Below are 19,707 nucleotides of genomic sequence, written 5' to 3'. Positions count from 1 at the left end.
CGGCCAGGTCTGGCCAGGTGCATGTTTGTTCGCAGTCTACAGGTGTAACTAGGTTGTTGTATATTCTATAATTTTCCTGGTGTGTTAACTGTGATTACATCTAGACACCAGTTTATTTTTTATTTGAACGGGACCCTAATTTAATGAGAAAAACGCCGAAAAAAGAGAGGCCCGGCAAAAGCCGATTTGCAGACAATTTTGTAGCTACAGACAGCTCAGTATTCCATATAACAACCACGGAAACCAATCAGTGCCAGAAGTGTTGATTTATATTTCATCCACTTAGGTTTGGCTTAACCCACTAAAAGGTAAAACTTTAAGGCTGATCATTTTAATTATAAATGTAGTGTGTGTGTAAAAGTATATTTCTCAAAATGGAGGAGAGCGCCTATGACTATTGTCCGTTCTGTCTACATGGTCTATGATAATTATTTTCTTACCGAAATATATTCACTTAACACAGACCACGGTTGCCAAACAAATGAGGGCAAACCGCTGGTCAAATCATTGAAAAGTCGCCCAATATTTTTTTTATCAACCGTTGGTTTCTATGAGATAAAAACTACCAGAAGTCGCAGTAAGCCAATGTTGAGAAGTCATGCAATATTTTTCTTAACCATCAACTGGTGTCTATAGGACAGGAAATTGTCGCGAGGAAAATCTTCAAAACTCATCCTATTGACCTAGGCCTATTACATCGCGGGTTTGGCAACCCTGCAATATATACAGTTATATAACATCGCCGCATTGTGAGGTGAACGAACTGAATGTTGACAATGTATTCAGGATTTAAAACAAGAACTGTCTTTAACCAGACAATGCGGTTGGTATAAAACATAGCGTGTGATATCATGATATCAACTTCAAAATCTAAAAACAAAAGTAAAGAAATAATTTAGGGCTAAATAAATAAACAGCGACAGCAGGTGCTATCTTGTCAATAATGATAAGAGGAACATGAAAAAAACCAGCAGAGAGCATGCACCCCAGTAAAGAGTTAAATAAAAAAAAAAAAAATCATAATGTGCAGAAGGCCTACTTTTCGGATGATATTCACAGAAACAAAAATAAAGAACTAAAGATCTAAAAACAAAATGAAAAAAAATGAGTGCGAAATAAATAAACAGCGTACAGCATGTGATGATAATTATACACTTCGACCAAAAATTAAAAAAATACTTAACACGCGACATATATAAACAGCCATCTATCAAGAATGACAAGAGGAACATGAAAAAAAAACCACCTAATATATGAGAGCATGCACCCCAATAAAGAATTGCTTTAAAATAAAACAATGAAAAATCATGACATGTGAAATGTATGTTGATACACTTATAAATAATACTCAAGGGTGAAATAAAAACACCTTATCTACCGATAATTCCACAGTTAAACATACTCAGTGATCACTTGTACTAAAACAAAAATAAAGAAATACTTCACAAATGATAAGAGGAACACATAAAAAATAAATAAGCTTAGCATGTCCCAAAAAAATTAGTAAAAGATAAAATAATGATAAAACGTACAAGAAGGGGCAAAATATTTGTCGTAAAAACTTATTAAATGCTCATTTGCTCTAAGATATTTAATGTTTGCAATTTACTCCTAGTTTATCATTTATTTATTATTTATCTAGGCTTATATATCTTTTATTTATTTATCTATTAATTTATCTATTTATCAATTTATTTCAATATCATTATTATTAAGTGCCTATTTATAATGATATTTAAATCTATCAACATTATGCTTACGTCATCCAGGAGTTATTATCCCACTTGAAATCGCCATATAAACACAAATTAATAAAGAAATACCCAATGGGTGAAATAAAAGCATGATCTATCTTTTCAAGAATGAAAAGAGGATATAAAAATATAACAGAGCATGTCCTATAAACATGATAAAGAATTATTTAAAATCGCATAAATGTGAAACATGTAATATGACATATACTTAAGGGATCTGAATGAGCGTTTTGAAGCGTTTCGACAGTATTTTTGTGGGAAATGAGAGCACATCAGACATATCGAATTGCATTCTGAATACTGAAGAATGTCTTTTCATATCAAATAATTTTCATTTTTGAAATTCACGATATAATGCAAATTTTATGACAAATTATTAAAATTTGATATTTTTCAAATTTTGATATATAACAGTCCTCGAAGTAAATTTTATAAATCTAATGACATATTCTTAAAGTATGTAGCTTGAGGAAAAGCCGACGATCAATTGAAAATTTTGACCTTTCATATTGAAGATATGGATTTATTTCCCAAAAAGACCTATTTTTTGGGGGGAATCCATATCTTCAATAACGAAAAGGTCAAAATTTTCAATTGATCGTCGGCCTTTCCTCCCAGCTACATATACTTAGGCCTAAAGAATGTATCATTAAATTTATAAAATTTACTTCGAGGACTGTTATATATCAAAATATCAATTTTAATGATTTGTCATAAAATGTGTATTACATTGCTAATTTCAAAAATCAAAATTATTTGATATCAGGACATTCTTAGTATTCAGAATGCAATTCGATATGTCTGATGTGCTCTAATGTCCCACAATAAATACTGTCCAAACGTTCATACCCCAGCCCTTAACATAAAACAAAATAAAACGGTCATGATAATATGACATTAAGGGCTTAACACCACTAATGAAGCGCCTTGGTTGAAATGCACGTGAAAATTAATGTCTTTCTTTGCTCAATTTGAGGCCTTTTTGGCTCTCATAGTTGCCTGATGTACCCGTTACATTTTATTAAGAAACAAGGTAGTATAGTTTCTCTCCATTGATTTTGCAATAGCGCTCCAGGAGGGGGGGCTCAGAGGGCTTTCAGATTTATGCGGTGGGGGGGGCTTAATGGCTAAAATCGCCAAAAACCGCCTGATTTTACATATCCTCTAGCGTTGGTTGTCAGTAGATTGCAGTCACTCCTCATCAAGTGTTGACAAAGACAACAGTGGTTGTTGAAACGCATACACAGTAAGTGCATTTTCTTGGATCAGATACTACGAACTCTGGTTTACTAGTTTACTCTACCGATCCTGATGAATTTGTTCAATCAATAACGATATCTGGGGACCAATCACAAGCCAGATTCATTTAAAGATGCATTACATCATGACCAATTTTAGTTAGGCCAGAAATTGGCCTAACTCTCCATAGAATCCCGTGTTAAAAAGTTATCCGCAATCCAAAGTCAGTAGTCCACTTGGGAAGCTAACAAACAGAGGGCGTACGGTGACTGAAAAGATTAGATGTGAAAATCTATCAATTGTGCACAAATAGTAATCAGAGTTTTAAGCTTAAATGCAATAGCCAGAAGCACAATTGGCAAGTGGAGTACGGAGAAGTCTAGCTACACCCTGGAAGGGAAAAAACAGTATTTGAAACGAGGAAATGTGCAATATGACTTAATGTAATACATTAGAAAAGGCTTAAAAGGCAACTATTAGGCCCTGATTCATATTTAATCATCATTTAGGCCTGTAAATTAGATTGTCTGTGTAAATTTAGCAGGATCCGACTTTTTATGACGACTTTCAAAATGTGTTACATTTCAGAAACACCAAGCTGTTTGTGAGGTGGCGTTAGCTGTATGGGTTATAGGTTGAACTTTTTACAATATTTCTGGAAAAAAATCCTGAAATCCATATATTAATTTTTACAATGGATGTAGTCATCTGACCTTCTGCTTGCAGAAAGGGAAGTTTTGAAGAACTGAGTTGTTTTCCGGCCCCTGTCTGTACAGAAAGTCAGTGGGGTTATTTACTGGTGTGCACCCTAAAAGGCCCTTGTCATAACCAATGGTGGTATGCATGATTTTTCCGTGCATGAGGGTTTAGGGAAAATTAAATTATATGTCTAAACTTGAGCTTGCATGTGTAAAACATGGTCTTTTTTTAACGCATGTTTGGGGTATTGAAATGATATTTTTTTGGCTTGCACAATCATGGTAAAGATCCATGTCATACATAAGAGATTATAGGACATACAATACTTGGTAGGCCTAATGATAATGCGTAAACTTTGTACCTGTTAGGGAACTGAAATCAGACTGAAAACACAAACGTCATTCGAGGCTCTGTCTCACCAGTTGCATTTACAAGGCCCTTGTTATAACCAGTGGTGGCGGATGATTTTTTTCTGGGGGAAGGGTCACACAAGGTTCTGAACAGAAACGTCACATACGGACCAACCCACACTACCGAGAACCGCGAATGCCGAGAACCGCGAAAGCCGAGAACCGCTCTAGTTTATTAATTGAATTAGTTTTGTATTTTCTTATATTTTTTTTCATTTCTTCTGGAATTTGTAATCTATATAATTTATTATTAATTTTATTGTTATTACCGAAACCATGTGGGTATAAGCCCACCTTCGTCTATAAGCCCAACCTCTATTTTTCAAAACATTCTGGGAACAAGGGTGTACTCGGGTATAAGCCCAGTTGTAATTTTGATTAAGTTATTAAAATGAAATCAATGCTTTTCTCTCACACAAAGAATAAATAGAAGAATGTACTTATAATTAAAAAACATTGACAAATATGATAGAAATGACTGGTATATCAGGCATACAAATGAGGATGATTGTTCTTATTTTAAAATTCCAAGTACTAACTAGCCCCTCTCCGGTTACAAGCACACCCCCATTTTTGAAGTGAAATCTGCCATCTAGGGGGGTGGGTTTCTACCAGAGCGGTTACGGTATTATTATTCTGTGTTTGTTATGCACTATTCTGATCTGAAATAACTGAACCAAAAAAGTGAAAGCCCTTTCAAGGCTGAACATAAAAGACAATACCTTGTCAAACAATAGCTTTTGGGTGTGAGTAGTGAACAATCATGTCAAGTTCACCTGGCAGGCTATACCAAATAGACCAGACAGACCTGAATCCGGGTTCACTCATTTGGTGTAAACACAGGCATTTTAAAAACAAGCTTACAACTGTCATGCCAAGGAAGACAAAGTGTGTATGACAGCGTTCAAGCTTTGACTTACGTTTGGCGGACAAAATGGAGGAAACTTAAAGTGAAAGATATCCTACTTTAAAGAACTTTTTCTAGGGTGAAATTTTGTGTAGAAACTGAATCTGACATAAAAAATGCATAATTATCAACTTGAAAATGTTCTCCATAGCACTGTACAGGCATATTTCTGCCCAAAATCGTCAAATTTGAGCAAAAATTTATATTAAAAAAATAAGTCCTTCAAAATGGAGATGCTTAGGGCTAAAAAAAACATGTTGCTCTAGAGAAAGGTATTGGTAAGAGCAACATGTTCTTTGTTTAGCCTTACACCTCCCAGTTTTGAAGGACTTATTTTTTAACAAAATCCATTACTTTTTCACGCCTCAAAATTTTAGGGGTGGGGGTAGCATATTGCAAGTTATTTTCATTTCTGAAAATCTAGCTTACTTATTTGTTATATCACCATTTAGCTATTGAAATACTGAGCAAAAAGACACTTAAAACATCCCTATAGCTCATACCATTGTGGAGATATGGCATTTTCAAATCGAAAAATAGGCAAATAGTATACTTTTTTCCAAATCAATTGTCACCCGAACCTTTGAGTTTCTACCCCTGCTACGAAAATAAAGAAATATATGGATCCCATTCAATGCTTTTAATATCACAATTGTACCCTTGTTACACAATTAGCATAGAAAATTAGGCACTATTTGATAGATTTCATGTTCATACAATCACAGGAAATTAGCAAGTCAAAATTTTTGTCACCCCAAAACGACCATTTTCGGCCAAAATTGGTCCAAAAAATAATTTTTCTCAAAATCAGTGAAAAATAAGGGGTTTTAAGTGCCAAAATCTGAAAATATGTGACATTTTACCCCTAATAACATTTAAGTAATCAAGAATTTTGACTGTTTTCACGCCTAAATACTTTTTTCACGGTTTGTCCGCCAAACGTAAGTCAAAGCTTGAACGCTGTCGTATGAATGTACCCCAGGCTTCCCGTTAGTGTGCGTCATTGCGTCCAGACGCGTATTTTACAAATTTGGACGCAAGTTCACATGGCTAATCAAGTATTTTGCGTCCATGTCACATGCATGTGGACGCAGGCAAAACTTCGAAATTTTATCATTAATTGATGATAAAAATAAGAAATTTTTATTCTTTTATATTTTTATGATAATAAAAGCCCCAAAATTTTGACCCACCTGCTAAGAATTGAAGTAAATTCTGCAATATTTGTAAATGCAACGTCAGGAAATCGTGCACTTTTTGAACGCTTTCCGAACGATCGCCGTTTGATGGCCTGGGGAAGTCCCGATTGATTTGTTTACAACTGAACACGTGCCGCTAACGTGCGGTTAATGTTTATTTAATTATTTATCACAACCTGACAATATTCAATTTGTAATATTTTAAGTTTATTTTCTCATAAATAATCTAGGTTTCCTTTAGTATTATTGTTACGATGAATAAAAATGAAAAGACAAAATTCAAATGATAACCCTTTTTCGTATTATTTGTGACAGCGCGCTAGTTTTAGGTTTGTAGCATCAACAGCACGTTAATTTAAAAAAAAGAAATGCGGAAGTAAAATTTGAACGAAAATTTGTTCCAGATTGACAGACTTTGCTCATGTTTTTGCACCTGTTTTTGACCACGTTTCGGACCAAAACTGACACAGAAATGAGAAAAATTACCATAGCGATGGAGATGGAATATCACGGCGAAAATGCACTTTCATTTTTTTTTAACAATCAACATTTGATGAGGTGTAGACCCGGGTTACGTGTGTATCATCATAATCGTGAATTTCAGATGGACGCACAAAAATCTGTCTGGACGCAAGTTTTTGCAACCTCGTCAGCAAACTTGCGTCATTACGGACGCACATTTTTAAAACCTTAACGGGAACCCTGATGTACCCTCAATGTCAGAAAAATAAAGCATTATTTAAATATTATTTTAATGACAATTTTTCTGTTATGCCAGCTGAATAACAGCTTATTTATTCCTTATGAATATGACATAACTGGGAATTAAAGTTCTAATTTGGGCAAAGGGAATTGATGATCTATAGTATGTCTTTTTGCACCATTACAATTTAGACAAGACTAGAACTAGCTCTAGTTCCTCGGCTGGGATCGAGGCGCGTAGCGCCGAGACGTGCAGCGACGCGCCAAGAAGCGAGGCGCGTCAGATAGGGGTTGTCATGGTCCCATACAGGCACTGAACAAGTGCTAGACAAGACCAGTCTATGAGTTTTGGTAAACATGTTACCCTAATAATTATATTGAATTCTTCAACTTCTACCAAATCTTTGCTGTTAGTGTTATTGTCATGCAAATTAAGGGGTTTTCCCTTTTTATCCCAAACATTGGACAAGTATTGAAATAATCTTGTGGAGATTGGTGTGGAAATTGCCAGTGATGTACATGTATTTTGACTCACCCTCCCTATACCATGTATACTATCTATATCTTGGAGGCTGTTCTACATTATAAAATGGATTCATTTTGATCATTGCAAATTCACAATTGAACATGTTGCTAAATTTTAGTATTGTTTTGTTTTTGAGCTAGTGCATGTTTATATCAGCATCAGCAAGTTTGATATGCATGGGTATATGATACATATCCGCATGCTGGGGACTGAACTTGGGATGAGGGTGACTCATCCTATGTGTGTGTGTCTGTCTGTCAGTTGGCTAAAATGTGTGTAAGTAAGGATCCTGTTTCATGCGTAATTTCTCATTTGGTAGTACAAGAGATAACAATTATGTTACTTCATTTATAATAAGGTATCTATTGGTCAACAAGGGTGCTATCTTTATATTGCCTATAGTTCAGGTGCACATCTATTTTGATAAGAATGTTATCTTTCATGCAGTTTTACCCTTTTAGGCCTATGGGAGGATCTGCCACACAGTGTTCAAATTCCAGATAAAAAGGTTAATTTCTTCAGGATCAGTCAATATGTGATGTCATCTCAGGAGATCAAGAAATGAGAAAGAAGGGTTGTGTCATTCATCAGAAAATATATATGGTTATTGAAAAAGAATTAATTCTAACAGTTTTATATAGTACCTTTCCTGGAACATGATGCCCACATATAAGTTGGGTGTCAATTTCCCCTTGATATGGATGCACATGATTAGGATCATTTCCATGTTTCCAAGCTTGCCAAGGACCACTAGGCATATAGTGCCAAACTGTGACAGCATTTCCACCTAACCTATTCATCATTCCAAACCATCAACGTGAGCATCCGCTATATACTGTATCGTATCAATTTTATCTGGCTTGGTCTGACATGGTTGGGAGAGTAACAAAGTATAAGTGATAGTCTAGAAGAACCAAAGAATTTAGCATAAGTCATATGGTTTAGGATTAGCATTAATAAGAAGATTAGGGGTTAGGATTGAGGTTAGGATGAGGGGTTAGGATTGAGGTTAGGATGAGAAACTTGTGATTTTGGTGTTCCGCGGTTTGAATGTAAAGTGTGAGTGTGTGTCCTTGTTTGCTGGAAAACACCTACATGTATAATGCACACTCACTCAAAAGACATTTGATTTGTTTAAATTTGTTTGAGCATATTAGCATATAGTTCTTGTTATTTTGTAATTGTTAGTCACTACTTTCAGGAAGAGTGACTTCTACAATTAGAAAAGGAACTTAGGGAAGTTAAAAAGGACATTATTGACTGAATCTAGGTCCACAGAATTATCACAGCTCAAAATTGGCGGATTCTGTGCCTAAAAACGATTTCTTTGTACATCTGTTGCAGGAATATGGTATTTATAAAGTAGAGATGTAAATTGCTATCTGCAGGCATCTACTGCGAGCGCTGTACTATGCCAAATTCGACAGCCTTGTCATACAATAAAAAAATGGGGACTAATTATGATAATTATATGAAGTAGATATTATAGATTCAAGTAAATTGTCTTATTTTGTCTTAAAAACACTGCATAAACAGCTTCACCACTATAATCAAATAAAGTAATTCTTGGCCAAACTGGAACATGCGCGTTGCGTCCATGTAGTGTACTAAGCGTGTACGCAGTGTAAGGCGTGTGAATACTTTCTTCTGTACCGCGCTATATTTGTGTGTGTTTATCGCGGAGCCACTAGCGTTCACAGTGTTCCAGTTTGGCCAAGAATTACTTAATTTGATTATAGCAGGCCATATCAGCACTTCTGTGATACTAACAAAGGTGCAAAAATATGAATTTTGATATTTACGATCCTTCGAAGGATGGGTCTTAAACCTAAGCTGTTAAGTATGATTGATGTTTGTTGGTAGAAGATTAGATGAAGTATCTTCATATTGTAACCATCTGAAGTAAAATAAAGAAAACATGTTTTGCCCAATTTGAAAAAGCACTAAATTGGGTGAAAAATTCCCAAACTTGGTTATCATCTGGTGGAAGGTCTTCTACAAGCTTTCATTTGATGTAAGTCTCTTTCTCATATTGTATTTTATGTGTATTTTGTGCTATTGCTATAATGCTATTCATTGTCATTTAATGTAAAATACTTTGACAATGATTTTGATGATGATGACAATGATGATGGAGGAGAAAACATTTATCAAAAATACTTACTAGGACATTGTTGAAGAATCATAATCTCAGCTTTGACTTTGCATAATATTCCCCTGACTGCAAATAAGCATGTGTAGAAATAACTCTCACTAGGTTGCATACACATGTATGGGAAACTAAATAGCATAGTATCACACATATTTATCTCCGTCTGATTGCAGCCAGGTTGACACTACCCTAGTAGCTAATAAGAACTAATTATTTTCATTTGCATGCAGGTCACTCGTAGCTTCAAGTGAATAAGTCCATGATCTGCATACTTACCCCCAAATGCAAATGTGTCCACAGTTAATCAAGCATATTTTTAGAGTGGTGCCAATATATGAAATTCAGTACAGTATTATTGTTATCTACACTTGGGTTATTCATATGGTAATTTAACACCATTGGGAAGGGGGGAAAGGCTGCCATGAAAAAAGTTATTTTTAAAAATTATGTGGTATGGCTGGCCATGGAAAATGTTTTAAAATAGCCATCATAGATTGTGGGCATTGGATGATAATTATCGCTAGTTGGTTGAGAAAGATACATGTGTATCACAGCATCTCGTAATCTAAAGTATATTAATATGAATAAATTGAACACAGTTATAATAAAGCTGTAACATCCTCGCTAGTATTACTGTACTAATATTCACTACATGCGCAACTTGGTGCCAGGGTGTGATCAGGGCTGCTGATGCATATACGCAGGCAGGCTATATTTAGAATGACATTGAACACAATACATCTTCCTATGGTGCTATTTATAGAACTAGTCCATGATGAGGATGAGCTTGTGCTAACTGCAAGGCATGGTGTAAAGGTTGAAATTTTCATAAATATGAACATACTGGAGTGAAGAAGGTATTTGGGAAGGAAATGGTTCTGTATTTACAAACAGGTGCGTGATGGTGGTATTTTTTTGAAAAAAATATACCGGAACTCTTTAGGTTTACGATTTATGCGCATTTATTATTATTGTGATCAATGTGATGTCATCAAGTCTTTTACTAGGGGAAAAATTGAATGAAATGAATAAATAAATAAACATATAGTCCAAATACATATTAAAATTTATTCAAAAATACTATGCTTTTGTCTTCTGTCTTTTTTATGCCTCCACCTGAGATATTATGTTTCCTGATTTTTTGTCCATCCGCCATTCCGAGGTTGCAAGTTTAATTTCTCGAAACTGGTAAGGGGTATAGTGATGTAACTTGGTGCGGGGGGCAATTGGTGGTCTTCAAATTCCACGATGTTTTTGTTGCAATTTATGCCAATTTGGTAGCTCATTTGCAGAGAACCGCAAAAATTCTAGTTTTCTTCTTTGATTACATATTGAATACAGATCAGGCTTGATAATGTAAAATGAATAAAAGTTGAAAATGTAATTACAAAGAAACACATTATGGTGATAGAAAGTCAACAAAATAATTATAAACATAAAACTCAAAATTATTGTTTGTAATTAATTAACAGCTGACTTCACAAAGGAAACATTGTGCTACTTGAAATGATCTTTTTAAAGCTTTTCAAATTATTCCGTTTACCATTGTTGACCTGCAGTATGACAGCATAATAATAGGATGTAAGGGCATGTATGTACGTAGTCATGGCAATCATACAAATGTTATTATTCAGATCTGAATAGTCAAAATACTTCCCTGGTCAAAGTGTGTTGACCTATCATGGATGTAAACAAAAATATATGGCAGCCTGGCTGCCCTTCCCATTACACTCAAAATGCTGTGTTTTTTTCTAGCCTGGGGATTGTAGATTCTGTTCAGTCTTGTGTTCATAAGATTTTGTAACTGCTGGATTTATATAGTTCCGGCAAGTTTCAATTCAATTTAGTATGTGTTTGTGTCAGGAATGTTGCCATGGCATAAGTGTTGATAACCTGAGAGAGAGAGAGAGGAAAACAACCTTTAGGTGCAGTTTCTGTTGGGTGTTATGTTTCCTGGGTTATGTTTGTATTATGGGATAGAGAATTGAGTACTCATTTTCAGGAATCATTCTGGAAAAGATACTTATAAATGATTTGTGAGAATTACTGATTCAGATTTTAAAAGCTCTGGCACCTTGTGAAGAGGCTAGCCCTGAATAATATATAGGCCCTATATGGCTATATAGTTTTATTTTAGTGATTTTATTAAATAGCAATGCCTGATAAATAATTAAGAAATTTTATCTGCATACAATGTTAGACAAACTAAGAAGAAAGTTGACCATTTTGGATCTTAAAAATAAAATGAAAAATAAAACTGAAATTTATCAAACCTGTTCATTCTGTGATAGTTTGATGATTTAGGTACCGTACTATGACTCTGCAATTTCAAGAGGTGACAGGGAGTGCAAATATGATTTCTGAGGGACTGACATTGGGATTTTCTCCACAGTTTACAAACTGTCAATTCAATTATGGAGATAGAGTAGCTTGTGAAGCAAACAGAGGTCTCATTCCTTCCCCCTTATAGTTGTGCCACTGTTATGATGATGGTGAAGATGATGATGACAAATGTGTGATGGATACTAGAATATTTTCCAGATGTTAAATTTCCCTCCCCAACAGCATCATCAAGACATCCCTGTGAGGAATTTTGGGAAGAGGATATATTTCAAATGTTATTTCCCCATCAGGCCGACAAACATTTAATTACAGAGAATCAGGGGTGTGATTTTTTTTTTTTTTTTTTTTTTTTAATTTTAATTTAATTTAGATTTTTTTCCCCCCGCTTTTGGAGTGGCCCTGGACCAAGAGCTAAATGCTTAAAAGAGATGTCACATTTCCGGAATTTTCAGTTCCGGATATGAGAAAATCTCCAATTTTAAAATGAAAATTCCTTAGAACCCTGACTGGATGATTTATAGACACACTGTACTGTGCAAAAATGGTGATGCAATTTCTCATGTGTATGTGAATGATATGATACTGGAAGTATCTATTCACAGATAATAAATGTTTTGATACTATAAAGTGAAGTATTTTAACAGTTTCTCATTTTTGCATTTTACCCCATGAAATTGCATCTCCAGTGGTGCTCAAGTGTGTAAAACCCCTCTGGCTTTGGGGGCTTCGCCCCCTCAACCCCCACCGGGGCGTTGACCCTGGACCCCACCAGGGGCCCTTATTAAGGGCCCTGGACCCCCCGCCGGAACAGGCGAGAGCTATGCTCGCTCCGCTTCGCAATTTCATTGCTTTGGGTTTTTTTTCAGAAAGCACCAATCACACCCCTGAGAGAATGCAAACAAAATTTCCCACAAATATAGCAAGCAATGTTAATATTTTTACAGTTGGAAAAACTCAATTTCCATCTATATGCTAAAATGTCATCCTGGGGAGGAGATGCCTGGGTTCCCTACCTTCTCCAGCCATGCCCAAATCCATGTACATACATTGTATGTCTTGATTTTAGGATAGAGTTAAAAGAAATTATTACCATAAAGTTATAGTAATTAATTTAAATTTCTAACAATGTTATTTCTTGTCTGTTTTGTTACAGCGTACCTGAGCAGTCTGTGCAATGAGAGTATTGAGTCTGCCGTATCACAACTCCTGAATCACCTGCCATTCTTAACACCTGGTAGCAATGATGCCAAGGCAGAATACCTCAGTCTAATTCCAAAAATTCTAACCCACTCTGTGGAGAAAGGACTACATCTAGAGGACAGTAGACAATTATTGTCATATCTGCTCATTCATCCTGCCTTGACCAATGAGGAACGCTCCTCCCTTGCCTGGTGGCTGGGACGTTTAGAAGAGCAGACCAATGCAATTGGGCCTTATGGGACAAAACCATTATTGGATCCATCTCCGATGCCCTCACCGTTTCCAGGTGATGGGTTGCCATCTCGAAATGGACTTGGGAGTAAGCCGAATGGATGGCGAAATGCTCATCATAAGTCGAGGGATTCATATAATGAATCGACCAGTAGCATGTTAAACCAGCTGAGCACAGGTCCACCTTTGCCCCATCAGCCCTTAACCTACACCCTCTCTGCTCCCCCTGCTGTCAATGTTACTGGTCCCTCTAATGACCCAATAGGTAAAGTAGTTTGTGTGTGCAGCCTTGCTATGATTAAAGTGTGTATCATGCATAATTGTATTATCCTCATCGTGTACATACTTGGACATTAAAGAACATACTATTCCAGAATTGAGAGAGAGAGAGAGAGATGCTGGTTTATCCATACTCAAATTCAAGTTTGTACATGCTGGATATAGGGTATCCCAAAGAGATGATATGGAAGCTTTGGCACTATGGCCTATCATAATAGCGCCATTCCCATTATATCTTGCACATTGATCAATTCAAATTCAGTTTAATTTCATTTGTTGTATTGCTGAGTCAATTTTGGAGTATTTATTCATAATTTTTTATTCTTATGTAAACTTCAGCAGATTGAGTCAATAAATAATGTGTGTAAAAATGTATGCATTATTTGCTATCACACATTGTGGTATTTCATAATTTTACACAAAAATGGAACAGGATTGGAAAACAAAACTATTTCCTGTTTAGTTTCTTTCATTTGTGAAATTGTTTCAAAATTTGGCCAGTATTGTACTGAACACTTACTTTACTTTGTGAAAAAATGGTATACAATATATCACCCGCAAAGCTAAAATGTAGTGCAAGATACACATTTGATCATATTTGGGCTCTGTAGTTGTTCTTTTAATAATAGCATGTATATTTTCATTTTCAATTCATTATTTTGATAATTTCTACCTTTCCCATGTTTCCATGTTATCTATACCTCTGTTTCCAATACGAGCCTGTCGTATGTGCCTGTCAAGTGTGCACTGTGTTTTGGTTGAATTGGTGTTTAATACAACTTGCACCCGATGTCAGAAAAATACAGTCAGGACTAAATGTTTTTTTGCCCACAGCATTATGATAGGAATTTACACTTAATTTTGGTGTACTGTATCTTACTTGTAAGGTCACATTTCTATTTGCCCACATTTTTTTATAAATATGAGGATTGTCTTTAATACTAGAATTGTGTTTTTTATGTCCCATATTTGTTTGGATTAAAAAACCAAACAAATTTACCTGTTTTGCCAGAAGAAACATTGCTAAAAAGCAGGCAAAAAAGAAGAAGGAAAAAAACAAACAAACAATATAAACAGGTTTATTAAATCAATAAAATGAAATTGGGAATTTACTATACCAGTATCTAAAGTCAAGTTCACCCTAATCCTATGCCGGAAGGTTAAAATAATTTAATTAGATATTTGATAGAATGTAGTTTTAAAGGTTCATTAAAATAGGGTACTTAGACATTTGTCACCTTACAAAGTTTTTTTATGGAATTTTGATTTTCATTCCCCGGTAGGTAAAATTATTTACATTATGATTGAGCTGTTTCATCTGACAAAACTCAAATTAGATGTTTATAAATGCACATCGGTTATTTGGAGGGCATTGTGAAAAGTCTCAACATTTTGCTATTGGAACCGAGGAATATCCCTTTCCGAGGTCCAAAGCAAAATGTTTACCTTTTTCACACTGCCCAACATATTACTGATGCAAAGTTATTAACCTCATTCTTAACCGTCATTTTCATCTCTTCACTTTATAAAATAACACTAAATTGTCCTTAAAAGTTTGTAAAAATAAACAATTTATACATTTTGCCTTTCCAAAATCGAACAGACTAAAACAGGACGACCAATATCAAAAGTGTGAATCACAATCTGTCCAAATACGGTAGCGCGCAATCCAAAAGACGGCGGCCAGCGCTCGCGCAGTTTGCTTGACACACGATACAACATGCACGGATGTTACTAATGTTTACAATTTGAACAATTTCGCACTTTGCGGTCAATTGGGAAATATTAATGACCTCTATTTGCGTTCACGTTTTTACAAATAATGAAATATGATTGGATCGCATGAGGTTATGAAAAATTATTAAAACAATTGCTGTTTTTTCTGACATCAGGAGAAGATACTACTGCAGTTTTGTACTCAAATAAGTTATTTATTTTCAAAAGGCATTTCTGTAACTTTAACTTGCATGCTCAGAAAAGTCTACCCTAAAAGAACTTAGGTGTAATAATATTTGAAATATGCATGCCTGTATTTGTTCCTTTTGTTTCAAGCATTAAGTATTGCTTTGTTTTGAAAAATCGTGGTTAGCATTTTCATAATGCATACTTGCCGGAGTGAAGAAATAAAAATCCCTTTTTTTTTTACTTCAGGAAGTATGATACCAAAAGTGAAATCCATAAGTATTGCTATATTTCTACTTTGTCAAAGTTCATCATTTATGTACAGATGACCTCATGTTCTTTTAAGGATGTCCTTTGGAAACTTTCACATACATGCTTGTTTTATTTTGGCTGTTTTTGTAGAAAGAACTTTTTTAAAATCTTAAAAGGCACTAGCAGTGATTCATTAAATCAGAAAATCGAAAATATTCGTAAAAAAAGCAACAGATTTTTACATCTTTGTAAAGAGAATGGACTTGCTAAAATATTGTGCAAGTGGTAAGACCGAAAACGATTTCATAAGGGTAAATTGGCAAATTTGGGTTATTCTTGGGCGGGGGAGGGGTGGAGGGGTTGTTTGTCCATAGGGACACTTATAGCCACACGTATTTGAATGGAGCTTCTTATTTACCAGCACCAGTTTTCCTCCCTTTTACAACATTTTTTATACTTATCCTCGGCTTTTATAGCGATTCCTACAAATTAAAAAATTTTATACGCTATTTCTGAGATCACTGATAGTGAGTGCCTTTGAAGAAAAATGCAAATTTTGCCTGTTTTCTCAAAACAGCACTTTTCACTGTATTTTAGAAGCTTTTCATTCACCCACATCTAAAGATATATATCGATATTAAATATAAGAGCACCTTTTTAACATACACATCTGAAGGAGCGCCTTTCTAAAGATCATTGTTGTATTTCTCAGGCAGTACAGCTGGACTGAATCTGCCGCCACACCACCGAAGCCGCCGTAGCAACTCACTCACCCCGCCTGACAGCAGCAGCGCCCTCTCATTCTCACCACAGCCATATGGATTAGATTGGCCGTCATCACCGGAAGACCTAGAGATCCGCGGAAATCGGTCATTATCGTTACCCAATGAACATGCCCCTTTATCACCCCAGAGCAGTACAGCATCTTCTAATAGTAGCACAGAAACACATCCAGAAGATGGAATGCCATATGGTCATCCTCCTTTACAAAAGAGAAATAGTTTCTTAGAGGAAAATAGTGGAATGAGAGGTAAGGTTATGTAAACAGGTTGTTTTTTCCTCATTTGAACTCAAAATAATTTAAGTGTTAGTTTAGATACTTGTGAGAAGTAGGATTGTTGTTGAAACTTAATTCTTATGTTACAATTAATGAAGATATGGGATATTTGTGGTTTGATATTCTCTTAGACTAGTGCACTCAATCAAAGCCGGGGTAAAATCTCAAATGGTGTAAATAAGTAGTTCATAATCTTGCATGATATTGACTATGGTTAGATTAGAATTCAGAATTAGGGTTAGGATTATGATTTAGGTTAGGGTTAGATTAGGGTGAATCTAAAGATGGCTAGAAATGTTGTGAGTGTAAAAGACTGATTTTGGTCTCTTACATTATACTATTGCTACTATTTCGCTAGTGCACTGCTATACTTACGTATTGGAAGAACTTTGGTTCTTACCTGAACAGGTAAACGGGAGCTCATGTTTGAGCACAAGTTGTTGGTTTGTATTTACTAAATAGATTAAGTTACTTGCATATACATTACTGAATAAATTCATCAGGTTTGTAGATCAACAGATTGAATAAATTTCTTAGCAAAAAAAACCCCAGAATTAAACTCGCGATTGACAGTTTCGTCTACCATGGTCGATAGACATCTTCAACAGAGTGATGATGGTAGATCCTCACCACTTCCAGTTTGCCGGATCCCAACTGTATATGGTGTATCAGTCAGGAGAGGATCGTATGTGACTTAAGTAGTGGGCCCTCTCATCCCTATTCATGACATTGGGTCCTCTTTTCCTGATCCAGATGGATTCTCTGATGTGTCAAGAGTTTGAATCACACTCCTTACAAAGGATTTTTCATTGTCCCAGTTAATGATGTGATTTTGTTGAACAGCAATTCCTATGTGGGTGAAACTGGTCGCAAATTCGAGACTTGACTTAATGAACACCAGAAAGAAACAAGTGAACGGTCAAAATCGGCCATAGCAGATCATGCTGTTCAACAAAATCACATAACTAACTGGGACAATGTGAAAATCTAGACACATCAGATCAGGAAAAGAGGACCCAATGTCATGAATAGGGATGAGGGGGCCCACTACATGTACTTAAGTCACATATATACGATCCTCTCCTGACTGATACACCTTCTACAGTCAGGATCCGGCAAATCGGAAGTGGTGAGGATCTACCATCATCATTCTGAAGATGTCTATCGATCATGATAGACGAAACCGTCAAATGTGAGAAAAATTCTGGTTTTGTGCAAAGAAATTTATTCAATTTACATATACATAGCTATTTCAAACTCAATCATGTTGATGATGATAATTTTGTTGCTGCTGTTTAATAATTAGCAAACATAAATGCAAATTATTCCTAAATCTGTTTGTAGGGATCTGTATTATTGTTGTAAGAATAAAATCTTTGAATTTGTTTGATAGATTGCCAAATGAATTTGTTGCTGATTCTTTTACAGATGTGCCAACATGGTTAAAAAGTTTAAGACTTCACAAATACCAAGGGTTGTTCCAGCAGATGTCCTATGATGAAATGATGACCCTCACTGAGCAAGATCTGGAACGAATGGTAAGTCCTTTGTATTAATTAGTCTTTGTTGAGAAATCATTTCATGGGCTCTATTTTGTCTTTGATCCATCTTTAGGTGCAAGTTATTTTTTCTGTGATGAGAAATACATTATATGGTCATAATATGAAATTTCTGTGACTAACATGCACTTTTGTGAATTTACATATGTGTAAGTTGGGACTTAATTAATAATTATGTGCAGAATAATTTTTGTCTATTAAGAGCTGATCATATATTGCTTTCCTCGGGAAAACAAGTCATGGGTACCAGTGTTCACTCTGAGGCTGTCAGTATGTCACAATTTTGGTGCAGTAGAAAATTAAATGGTGCAAAAATGTTAATTTTTGCCAAATAGTTGGACCTTTTGTAAGAAAGAGTAGTTCATTTGCCACATAAAATTCTAGGTGATTGGTGGGAAATAAATAGACCGGTGCAAAAGGTCATCTTTTAGCATTTTTTATGCACAAAAATGCCAGAATTACTTAGTATAATCTTTCTAACACATTTTGTTTCTATAAATCAAATTTACAGTTACCAATGTCAACTTGATTTATGAATGTTAAGCCAAATATATAAGAGCAGGCTATAACAAACATGAAATTCTATACTACAATATAAAAATGTTTGCCCTGACTTGTTCATACAAAATTGGGTGAAATATTGGTAGATATGTGAGATGACATATGGACTTCATGGAATATGCTGCAGGCTAGAATTCATCCCATTTTGTGAACAAGCATGAGGCACTAGTACTATTTATATGCAGTTGCTGTGTAAATAAAATTCACTCATTTTCCTGTTTTCCACGAAGCATACACTCAATGTCCATTACTGCATACAAACATGCATTGTTTTGTGCAGCAATAGCAAGTATATTATACAGCTTTGCTCTTGTGAACAGTATAGCAATTAAAAATTAAAGAAATCCATATGGAACTGCATGCAAATGGCTATAAATAAAAAGGCAAGTGCACTGGCCTGGCAATAGCACTCTTCATTTGTTATTTAACCAAATTATTTTTCTTATATTCTTTAATTAAATAGAATGTAACAAAGGGAGCCAGACACAAGATTGTGCTTAGTGTGCAGAAATTGAGGGAAAGACAGATACTCCTTCAGAATTTAGAAAAGGTAAGGTTTAATAGATTGATTGTTGAAACCTAATGAGTCCCTTGTAAGACAAAATTGCATTTAGTTTTCTTTAAGTTGAGATGCAAACAAGCCTAATGAGTTCTTTGTGGCTAAAATTCTTTTAGAGTTAACAGCCTACAGATATGGTCCATTTCTTACATATTCTTTTATATTGCGATGGATTG

The 19,707-nt window shown here is 35.2% G+C and overlaps 1 protein-coding gene across 4 annotated transcripts in view; it reads left to right on the top strand.

Moving 5' to 3' along the window:
* LOC140152765 (protein Smaug homolog 1-like) overlaps nucleotides 1–19,707 on the top strand; it is a 69,817-nt gene that overhangs the window by 25,580 nt on the left and 24,530 nt on the right. For 3 of the 4 annotated variants that reach the window (XM_072175254.1, XM_072175255.1, XM_072175256.1), the window contains exons 3-6: nucleotides 13,085–13,627; nucleotides 16,508–16,825; nucleotides 18,281–18,390; nucleotides 19,436–19,522. In XM_072175254.1, the coding sequence (XP_072031355.1) occupies nucleotides 13,085–13,627; nucleotides 16,508–16,825; nucleotides 18,281–18,390; nucleotides 19,436–19,522 (1,058 nt within the window). The remainder of the gene's footprint in view (nucleotides 1–13,084; nucleotides 13,628–16,507; nucleotides 16,826–18,280; nucleotides 18,391–19,435; nucleotides 19,523–19,707) is intronic. The other variant, XM_072175257.1, reaches the window with a different exon arrangement.

Source organism: Amphiura filiformis, chromosome 5 (assembly GCF_039555335.1).
Source record: "Amphiura filiformis chromosome 5, Afil_fr2py, whole genome shotgun sequence".
Classification (NCBI taxonomy): domain Eukaryota; kingdom Metazoa; phylum Echinodermata; class Ophiuroidea; order Amphilepidida; family Amphiuridae; genus Amphiura; species Amphiura filiformis.
The sequence above is the reverse complement of the archived record's forward strand: the minus strand, read 5'-3'. Positions and strand labels throughout refer to the sequence as shown.